This window comes from Aythya marila, assembly GCF_965140915.1.
Source record: "Aythya marila genome assembly, chromosome: 1".
NCBI classification, from domain to species: Eukaryota; Metazoa; Chordata; class Aves; order Anseriformes; family Anatidae; genus Aythya; species Aythya marila.
In genome coordinates, this window is record NC_139042.1 from 148,375,715 (window position 1) to 148,386,628 (window position 10,914).

General features: G+C 40.6%; 1 protein-coding gene across 3 annotated transcripts in view; it reads right to left on the reverse strand.

The window, feature by feature from the left end:
* The window catches only part of GNPTAB (N-acetylglucosamine-1-phosphate transferase subunits alpha and beta), a 43,766-nt gene extending 34,173 nt beyond the window's left edge, over positions 1-9,593 (reverse strand). For all 3 annotated transcript variants that reach the window (XM_082782157.1, XM_082782156.1, XM_082782158.1), the window contains exons 1-3: positions 9,375-9,593; positions 4,787-4,872; positions 881-1,000 (exon numbers count right to left, since the gene is read on the reverse strand). In XM_082782157.1, the coding sequence (XP_082638283.1) occupies positions 881-1,000; positions 4,787-4,872; positions 9,375-9,491 (323 nt within the window). In that variant the 5' untranslated portion in view covers positions 9,492-9,593. The remainder of the gene's footprint in view (positions 1-880; positions 1,001-4,786; positions 4,873-9,374) is intronic.
* Positions 9,594-10,914: the final 1,321 nt, after the last annotated feature.

Below are 10,914 nucleotides of genomic sequence, written 5' to 3' on the forward strand. Positions count from 1 at the left end.
ACCTAATTTGCAAGTCATAACATGCCAAAAATCAGATGAATCTTTACACTCACTTGTGGATTTCTGATTATTATTCTGAATTAACAATTAAAATAAACACTTAAAATAAAGTCTTGTTCTTTCATTTAGCATTTTTCTGTTCAAAACTGATCACACGATCATGGAGTTGCTAATAAAGAATTAAATCAGTGGTTACAAAACAACCCAAGGTATCTGTAGCTGCGTGTGTTTGCTGGAAAACAAAGCTGTGCACTATCTGAAGTCTTTAGATGATTAATTTTACAGACCAGTGTAGCACAATCTCTAACATTCTGAATGCAGCATTACATCGCCCTCCCTGTTGCCTTAGTTAGATGGTTGAATAATACGTCTATAATCTGAATAAATTATTTTCCTCTTCCTCAGTTTCTGTGTTTAGGAGACTACAAATCTATTTTTAAGGAGCCTTTAACAAACATGTGCTCAAGTATATGTTATTAAGCCCAGTATAAAAAGAAATATTGGGCAATGAGTAGGAGGGGGATGCAGACATATTAAACATGGAAGATATCACTTTATTATTATCCAGAAACAGTTATAGAAATCCATACAACATGACAAACAAAAAAGCACAGTTTTCTGCACAGCGTTTTTACAAATTCAAGGCAGATCAGCCTTAATTACTTTAAATTATTATGCTCTATATTTTAAACAGTTTTCTGATTAGACAGCACTTCATGGCTAAATGTAGAACTGAAAGGAGGTTTTGAGAATAATCAAACGAAGACAGAAACTCGCTTTGAATTTTCACGTTGAGCAACAAGGGAGAAAAGAAAGAGGGCTAGTACCACATTAGATTGCTATTGTTAGTGCAAGGGAAAAAAATACATGAGATTATTACCTCATTATTTTCTGTTCTTCCTCCATCTGTTCTCTGACCTGTTGCAATTCTTTGATCAGTTCAACATCTGTGCCGTTCACCCAGGTGTATACCACATCAATCGGCATGGGTAAACACAGCCTACATAATTCAAATGAAAGCTACATGAGCTGTTTAATATTACATTACAAGTGTTTGTGGCATCCTACAATAGCAGTTCCCATCAAGCAACAAAAACGCTTGGTGTCTGAGCTGAAGAGACAAAGAAAAAAGCTTCCCTTCAGCTATAAATAGATATAATTTCGTAATTATACACAAACCTTTGACAAAACAGCACAGACATGAAACCAAAAGAAGACCTACAGAGGCCATAACAATTCACTAACTATATGAAATTTACCATTTATACTCTAAATTTCACTGACATGTTAACCTATAATCAAACACCTAGCAACCCATTAAATATTTCTCAAGACAATACCAGCATCTAGGCATATCTTTAATTCACCAGCTACCAAAAGTAGACAGGACAGCACAAAGTGTAAAGACTTAAATCACACTTTGTGTTATTTAATTGCCCACAGCCAGTAAGATCTCTGCAGAACCACGTCTTTATCCTAACACCTCTTAGATCTCAGTAACAGAGCATTTCACAAACTAACAACCCCAGTAGGATACATGAATTCAGACACTAGATACAGCAGTGGAACCCAATCTTGACACAATTTAATACTGTGGAACTGTTGCTGAACAGTTAGAGATGTCCTAGCATACCTAAGGGAGATGCACCAAAGAAAAGGTTTTGAGTACTTATTTTCTATTTGTTTGTGGTTATCTCCTCCCTGAGGCCCACAGCTCTGTTTCAGCAGGTGCTGCAGGCTGCTGCCAGAGATGAACCTCTCAGTCCCAGAGAGCAGGGGGATGCCCCAACCATTATTTTCATAAGTTCCACTGTCAAGCTATAATACCTTCCTAAACTATAGAAGGACTTCACACACTTAGCAGAATGCAACAACCCAGCCTCCTGCCAAGCACATTAAACTGAACTGAAACTTAGACCCTTGGATGTTGATTTCTCTCTCTGTCATTTGTTTTCATGAAACAGACAAGTGAAAACAAACAGGAGAAAAGCAGTGTTTGGATAGCAATCACTGAGCAAGTGTTTTAAAACTGAGATCCACTGGAACACACAATGAAAAATATCCAAGGAAAAGGTGCTCGCTCCCCACCCACTACGTGGCATCCTTCAAACAACAGAGAGACAGGCAGTTTGTAGATATCTCCTCCATCTTCCCTTGCACGGCATGACATGCAGACAATTTCCACCCAGCTTTGTTTTGTACCGGCTGAGACTCAGTAACTGAAGTGCAGAATTTGGCAAACGGGCAGCTAGTGGCTGGTCACAACACAAGGGACGTGAACATTTTTCACTCAGTTCACTGCTGTTCCTAGAAACTGAGCTATGACACCTAAGGTCTGCTGGGGGGGGGGGTCACTCTAAAGATGGTTTGAACACGTAACAGGAGGCACTGCCTTTCCCCAGCAGTACCATCCAGAAAGCCTACCTCACTTCTGAGGTGCAATACTCTGCAGGAGGCTACATTTTCAGCTGACAAAGTTAATTTGCACATTACAGGTACCCCCCCCAGTCAGTTATTTTACCTCTTTGTCAGCAGACACAGTAACCTCTGGCTCATTAACAAGTGCAACTCACTGTATGTTTTCAGTCTTTCACAGAATTAGAAATTCGATGGCAGGAGCTCCTCCAGCTTTTCCATGCTTGTTGTGATCAGTTAAATTATTGGGTTGGCAGTCCCCTGATTTCTACGGCTAGGAAACGTGTTTTAGGTGGAAGCACCTGACTCAAATTAGCTGATCTCAAAGGTGCACAACTCTCAGTCCTTGGGCAAAGGGCAGAGTTTATTTACACAGCCTTCATTTAAGAACATAAAATGTGGGAAAAGAAAAGCCTAAACTCCAACTCAGTCTAGGCTATGAGGCAATTTTAGTACTATTTATACTTCTGTAAAGCCACTCCCCAGTTTATAATTTGTTAATAGCTTGTTTCTATACAATAGCAAATAGAACTGTGTAATTTACTACATTTAACTTGTAGCATTAAAATGTCAGCTCTGAATTAATGCTGGTGTGGCTTGATTTTCATTAGTAATGTCTACAGAGACAATTACAAAAAGAAATAAATAATAAAAGCTATCAAAGCAAGCGGACTGTTTGTTGATCAATTAGTTTACAATTTATCTAAATAGAAGTTAACCTGAATTTTTCTTAACATATTTTTACAGCAAATTGACACACGTTGTTTGGGAAAGTAGTGGTTATCAAACATAATAATAACAGTAATAATAACAATAATAACAACAACAACAATAACAATAATAATCTTTTGGTCCTAATTAACACTGCTACCAATTAGGATCAGCAACAGTGTGAAGATTTCACCTTTGTGGTCTCTTTCAAAGCTTTCTGGTTAATTTCAAAACCTCTTAAAAAGCACAGAGACATATTTTGAAAAGCACCTAATGGCATTTTGCTTTAAAATTAAAAAGGAACAGGAAAGCCACTTCCACGTTATCCTTCTCTAACATTATTTTAAATACACAAAGTCTTCTGTAAGTTAAGGCCAGAAAAATTCAAAAACTTTCTTCACTTAAACTCTGTAACTATGTTTTTCCTTCATGTGGATTTATTCTTTTGGTCTTCGTCACAGATACTAGTCTGGCAAACAGATTAGGCCCAAGATGAGCTGACTAAAATGAAGTATGAAAGTACACCACAGAAATGTAAGTTGACTATTTGACTAATTTTGACTATTACATCATGACAGTAAGACTTGCAATTTCGTTTTGGACGAACTGCCATTTTGTAAAAACTCTGTACTTAATTAACACGAAGGCAGAACTTCTTACTGACAGAAACAACCATGCTTTCACTCTAGCACTGCAAAAACACATGCACATTAAGTTAATAATCTGTACGAGTTGTATCACTCTGCTTTATCTGTCTTCCTTTGGAAAACAGGGGAGGGAAGTAAGAGATGAAATAGCAAGTAGTATTCACAAATACCGTGCAATGTACTTTTAAAGAATTATCTTGCAGCAGCTAAAACATGATGAACTGATTTGATCATTTCTACTGTCTCATGATTCAACAAACCTCAAGGCAGATTACACATCTGCTTTCAGGGCTTTTTCCAGTCAAGTGCATCAACACTTAAAAGAGTCAGATGATATCTCCTTAGTAAGCTTCTTCCACCTACCAATTCACCGTCCACTGACTTCCTGAGCAACAGACCCTGTGACTATTCAGATATGAACTATGAAACCACAAGCAGCCACACAGAAGTTAGCACAACTGAAGCAAATGACCCATCTGACTTAGTTTCCAATTTGTTGTGACTTCTCCCGTGTATTCAGCTTGCTTTAAAAAGCTTTCTCTTGCTACCTTTGTGACTTTTCTGCTAAATAATGTCCCACATGAAATGCCACAGAAAACTCGAGGTAAATCAAAAATAGATTTTTCAAAACACTAGAAGTTGGAATTTTAAGTGCACAGGAACAGTACTTACGTTTTCTTACCTTAATATAGAAAATATTTCATGTACTGCCTTCGCTGTTAACATTACTGTCATTTTGATGTCTCCTTATAGACTGGATGAATTAAATGCATTTAAAAGAAACTGCTGTATATGACTAGAACTTCCAAATCCCAAACGCCTTCCAAGTTTGGATATTAATCACTAACTCACAGTTTTAGAATCTCTAAGTTAACAATTCATCACAGATTTAGAGCCCTTACAATAAAGTACTACTCAGCAGTATGTTACTTCTTCTGGAATATCTGATTTAAATATTTGAGAATTCATTGAGCAGTAAAACGTGCAATATGCTAACTACAAATATAGCTCACCGATTTTGAAATGATTTGCCGGCAACGTTGTCTCTGTATGAATCAAACATAACATGATACTGGTCTCTACTCCACTCCAACACAACCTGAAAAGAAAAACACTCAATGTCACCAGCTTCTAAAATTAGACACTTACTTTTGAAACTTTTACTCATGACTGATTTCACTCAATTTGATCTACACATTAGTGCACATCTGACTTAATTAATCCAAACTAAATTATTACACCGAGTCAGCAATCAGACACAGAACTTAGAGCACACAATTAAGATAAACATTGTTGTTTTTTTTTTTTTTCCTCTGCAAGAAAGGACTTCATGTTTTGTGGACACACTTCTTAAGTTACTATTCATTTTGATTACCTCCTCCTTGTCTCTTAACCTTTAGGGGCATGGTCTAGAAGGTAGCATTGGTAGTAGGGTGATGGTTGGACCAGATAATCGTAAAGGTTTTTTCCAACCTTAATGATTTTATGATTATATGATTCTATGATTTTTTTTTTTTAATGCAGCAGCATCCTCTCAAAACTGAGGCCCTAAAACAAATATACTTCAATACAAGCAGGACCCCCCCATCCTGCACAATCTTCATCATCTTCCTTCCTGTTCTCATATAGGACATACTGGAGTCTATCTCTGCAATCTGAGCTTTGAAAACAAACAGCCAGACCAGGGCATATCAAATTATGTAGATTAACCTGGGCACAAACTTAAAACACAATAGGTGTTTCCCAGTCCAGGTGAGTCTTACAGGGCAGCCAAACTAACCCAACAGCTCAGTATTCCTGCGGGCTGCAGACTCTTCCATCCCCCTGCATTTCTGCCCCTCCCTTTAACTTGAAGCTGGCATTTGCCAGACCCTGCAGCGAGCCAAGTCACGGAGCTAAACCAGCAGGGAAATGAACCTTCAGAAAACAGATCAGCTTAGTCTCCCCAGCTCGGATGCTGGGGCAGACGAGGAACGGTGGGAACACACAGCTGAAGGCAGCGTCGTCTCCCCCAGCTTCATCCAGCCACCAAGATCACTTAGCTAAAACGTCAATGTTTTGCCAGCAAGACCCATTCACCAACATATTCACACATTAGCTCTCTGGGAGCACAATCACAAGAAGATTGGTACTTCAGAAAGCTGCATGTTTGCATTCCAGTATTATTTTTAAATGTGTGTGTGTAATACACACACGTGTGTATATATACACATACTCACACATATAAATATTGAACAAAGGCACGTAGTTGCATCTCTATTACTAACAGAGTATTTGAAATCATGGTTCCAAGCAGAGAAATCAGACTTTCCAATACTAAAAATGTTTCATATGCTTTGACACAGCAAAAAAGCATGACTAATTTTAGATAAAAATCTCTCGATATAGAAGATCCTGCTCTTAGACTTTCCATATCTTTCACAGCTGAAGTTCAGTCTTAAAAACTACAGTATCATCTTGTGTTGCTTTAGAGAGATGAAAGGGCAGTGGTTTATTTTATGTGCAGTAGCACATATAAATATGTACTGGGAAAAAAAATTACAGCACTTGTTTTACACCAGTCTTCTTAGATTTAAATGTCACTGTTGCTTATGTTTTATGGCAACTATAAACGCTACCATTTCTTTAAAATAGCACTCAAAACCATAATTTTAGAGGCTACCTCCCTTCATTTTAAGTAGATACACACACATCTCTTTACCCTCATGCAGGCTGAAGTAAATTAAAGCCTTCTGAAGAGTATAGAGGAAGGGGAAGTCCCATCACACGTCAGTGACAAGCACACAAAATATATTTCCAAAGCTGCTCAGTCTCTTTGTAGTCCAGATCACATCTGTACAAGCTCATTCCTCTTACACAAAGGACACAATTTACAAGGTGAGCATAAAATCTGCTTCCTTAAATATCAAACACTATTACACTTCTTCATGCCCAAGTTATTATGTCCTTCTGCCCAATATATTGGTATAAAACAGTACATAATGAAAGCTATCTACACATTAACATCTGTAATTACTGCTAATTAAGAATTGACACACACTGATCCGCTTCTAGAAGAAATACTGAATTATCTGAGTTAAAAAAAAAAAAAAAAAAAAAGTATTTTATTGCAGGAATACAGCTCTCTGGGAGAAAAACGTTAACCATTCAAACATTTGCTTTCTATATTTGTGCAATTATATTAAAAAAGAACCATAGTAGCTCTCTTTGGATAAATGTTTAGGAAAAGAAGTTACAGGTTTCCCACCTGATACATTCTGCTTCTGTAACTGTTTTCTCCTCTCATCGCTCATTGCAATAATGCCTGCGGGCCTCTGCTTCAACTTTACATGCAGAAACTTAAAAATACTAAAGAAAAAACACATTGAGAGCCTATCACGAGATACTGTATCAGCCATGTGACAGCAGTGTCTCTCTTCTTTCATTTATAAAACATTTTTACAAAGCTAAGTGACCTATGGAAGGTCAGCTAACAATGGTTTACAGGCAGACCGTCATAAAACTCAAAACTTATCCAAGACTAGGCTACAGCACTGGCTTACACCTGGCTATCCCAGACGTTGCAGCTGAATCACGCTCAGTACACTGTTATTTCACTGGGATACTCTTTTTTTTTTTGTTTTGTTTTTGAAATTACTCATTTTCATCTTGAGGCTGTTAGGACGTTATTCCCAGTCTCATTTTTTTTTTTTTTTTTGCTCTAACCACCCATTTCTATGTCAGCACTAATATAAATATTAGTGTGACTCTAAATAAGCAGATGCAATTTTGCTTACTTGGACAAAAAAAAGCTGGCTCTGGGGCTGGGGGAAAAAAGGAACCGCAAACTCTGTTCAGACAACAGAGGCTGATAGGCATTGCTGCTTTTATGGCTTAAGAAATCCCCACGGAACATTAAAATGGTCCACCTGATGATTACTAGAAATATTTTTTGGTTTCGAGTTCAAAAGTCTTATAAATTTTATTTGCTGCTGCCTTGCAGACTGTATACTGCAGAACAGAAATCTTTTCCATTCTTACTACTGTTGCCAGAAGAGGCCTGACAGTGTTTATTTTCACATGCCCAGTCTCTCCTAAATCCTTAAACTACTACTGTTTACCAGGACAGGAACACTTTAAATCATAAAATTCATAGGCAAAATACACGCAAACATCTCTTACTGATCTTATTCGTCATCATCTATTTATTTATTTTAAAGAGCTTGTTTGTTTATTTTTGTATTTGTGCAGACATTTGGTTTAGTTTGTTGCTTTTTTGGGTGGGGTGGGGGGTAGGAGTGTTTTTACCAAGCATGATTAGAAGATTTCTGGTCACTTTTCTTTTATTCTTAACATAAGAGTTTTGAAAATTCACTCCCACATCAATCTGCCACTTACTTGCTCGCTGTCTAAATAGTATCTAAGCTTTCCAAATAGTTCTGGTATTAAAGAGACTGGAAATAGGAAACTCAGATTTGGTATTTCTGAGAAGTGACTTGGACTCATTCTCAGCAAAATCAGTTGTAACTTGGACAAGTACTGAAGTGGTTTATAAAAGCTCTCAGAAATACTGAGGTTTGCCTTAGGTCCCGATTCTGGGGAAAAGCAAAAGTTTACTTGAAGTTTTATGGCACCAAGAGATATCTATCAATCAGCTTTAAAACAAAAGCTGACAATCACATCTAAACAGATGGCTCAATAATCTCACTCATGGTTTCGAAGTGTTTCAGCAACTTGTGACCACTGCAAGGCAGCAGACAGGAAGCACCTTATGGAAGACAGTGAGCATCCAGGCAGAATAAACTTCTGATTGTGCTCAAATATAGCTTCAGATAATGCTCTTCATGGCTCTTTTTAAGTCTGAAGGAGCCCATCAAAATAAAACAGGGGAATGGGGAAAATACCACCACAACAGCACCAAAACTTGTCTTGAGAATATTGAGAAATTTAGGAATTGGGAAATACCCGTCTGCTTGCATTTAGCACGGCCATCATACTTCTACACTGACCAAGTCTTTAATTATGTGAATGCTTCTTGAGCGCTGCAGTGAAGCAAGATCTTTCTTCCTCTCCTGATATTCTCATTGGTGACTTCCAAAATAGACAGGGTAATGTGAAGTGAAACTTCAATATATACCAACCATACACGCGTATAAAATGCTTTATCGGAAAAAGAAGGAGTTGTATCGCATCCCTTGCACTGCAGTACTGACTGCTCAGCAGCAAGTGGAGTAAGATGGACTGCAGGAGGCCAGGTTTAACGCCTTAAACTCTAGAGGGGAGCAAGCTCCTGTCACTCCCGATCGCTGTCTGGAGGCTGTGCTAAGCAAGAGCCCCGTCAGGCTGCTCAGAACAAGAACAACACAGCACCAACAAATCACCTGGTGCTGGAAGGGGGTTAAGCTGCACAGGTGAAGGGAGCAGGCGCTCCTGCAGCATTTTCCCCTGGAAACGAGCTAACAGCAGCCCCGGGCGTGCTCGGAGCCGGGTTTACGGCTGGAGCCCCGCCGTGCCGTGCAGGGCCAGGGGCAGCACCGCAGCCGTGCCCCTTCCCCTCCAGCCCCCAGCCCCTAGGGCACGGGTCGAAGCGCAGGGCGGAACCGCGCTGCCCGCCGTACTGACCTCCCCGAACTGCAGGGCGGAGACGATCATGAGGACGAGGCCGCCGAGGCAGAGGCAGGGCCCATAGCGGTGCGACAGGCACGTGTAGGTCTGGCGCTGCAGCAGCTTCAGCAGCATGGCCCGCCGGCCGCCGCCACCACCGCCACCCGGGCCGGCTCGGCCCTGCAGGGCGCGGCCCGCCTCAGCGCGCTGCCATGCGCCGGGCCGGGCGGGCGGGTCCCGCCGCCGCCGCCACCACCACCACCGCCCGCGTCCCTTCCGGCAGCGCCGCGGCGACACCTGGCGGCGGCTGTCGGAGTTGATGGAGTTCGTCAAGAATGGTTCCTGAGGCGAAAACGTGCTAAGAACCTCATTAAAAGTCCTGAATCTGCACGTCTGGTTTCTGCCGTGAAGTTCAGATGTCTACACCTGGTGTCACCGTGGTCCAAAGTTTCACCAGGCGGAGGCACTTCTGGTTACCACAGCGAAATAAAGTCATGCCATAGGCCCTCCTGAGGCCAAGGGCAACAGCACCAACCTCTGTAGTCCTTTATTCCTGCATAGAAAAGTATTTCTGACAATTCAGTGCCGTGACTTTTCCGAGTAACAAACAAAACCCACACATCCTTCTTTTTCCCTGCGTAAAGTAACAATGCCTGACCATTTCCAGAAGTTTGTCCTAGCACATTTGCATGGCTCTGTTTTATGAGAGGACTGCACCCTTTGTAGTTCTCAAGGATGCAGCTGAGGGTACAAGGCTCTTTGGCACAGATTTATCAATTCACCGAGACCCACTCCCATGTACCTTTTTGGTGTCACTGTATTTTCCCTTTCTTCATAGGCCACTGGAAAGCAAATTTGTTAGGCATTACCTTCAGAGTTCACAGCCCACAACACAGTGCTATGTTCCACTTCCTTTCCATGTGTTAAAAGTGTGATTATATTTATTTGGCCTTTCATGACAACTCACCCTTACAGTGTCAACATGTAGAAGCCTCTAGCTGAGCTTTTAACACCTTTTGCACACTTCTAGCCCCTTCTCTTCATACACACAGTCTTCATCCTTCACATTTTTTCACCTATGTGCCAAAGTACTGCCCTGGAGGAAGATAATCTTTAGCTTTTTAGAATCATAGAATCATTAAGGTTGGAAAAGACCTCCAAGATCATCCAGTTCCACCACCATCTTTCTGCCAATGCCACCCAATAAACAATGTTCCTAACTAAGCACCACATCCAACCTTTCCTTAAACGTCCACGGGGACAGTGATGCCACCACTTCCCTGGGCAACCTGTTCAATGTCTGACCACTCTTTCTGAGAAGAAATGTCTCCTCATTTCCAACGTAAACCTCCCCTGGTGCAACTTGAGTCCATTCCCTCTAGTCCTATCACTAGTTATCTGTGAGAAGCAGCTGACCCCCAGCTCCCCACACCTTCTTTTCAGGTAGTTGTAGAGAGCAATAAGGTCTCCCCTGAGCCTCCTCTTCTCTGGACTAAACTACCCCAGCTCCCTCAGCCGCTCCTCACAGGACTTGTGTTCCAGCTGCTTCACCAGCTTC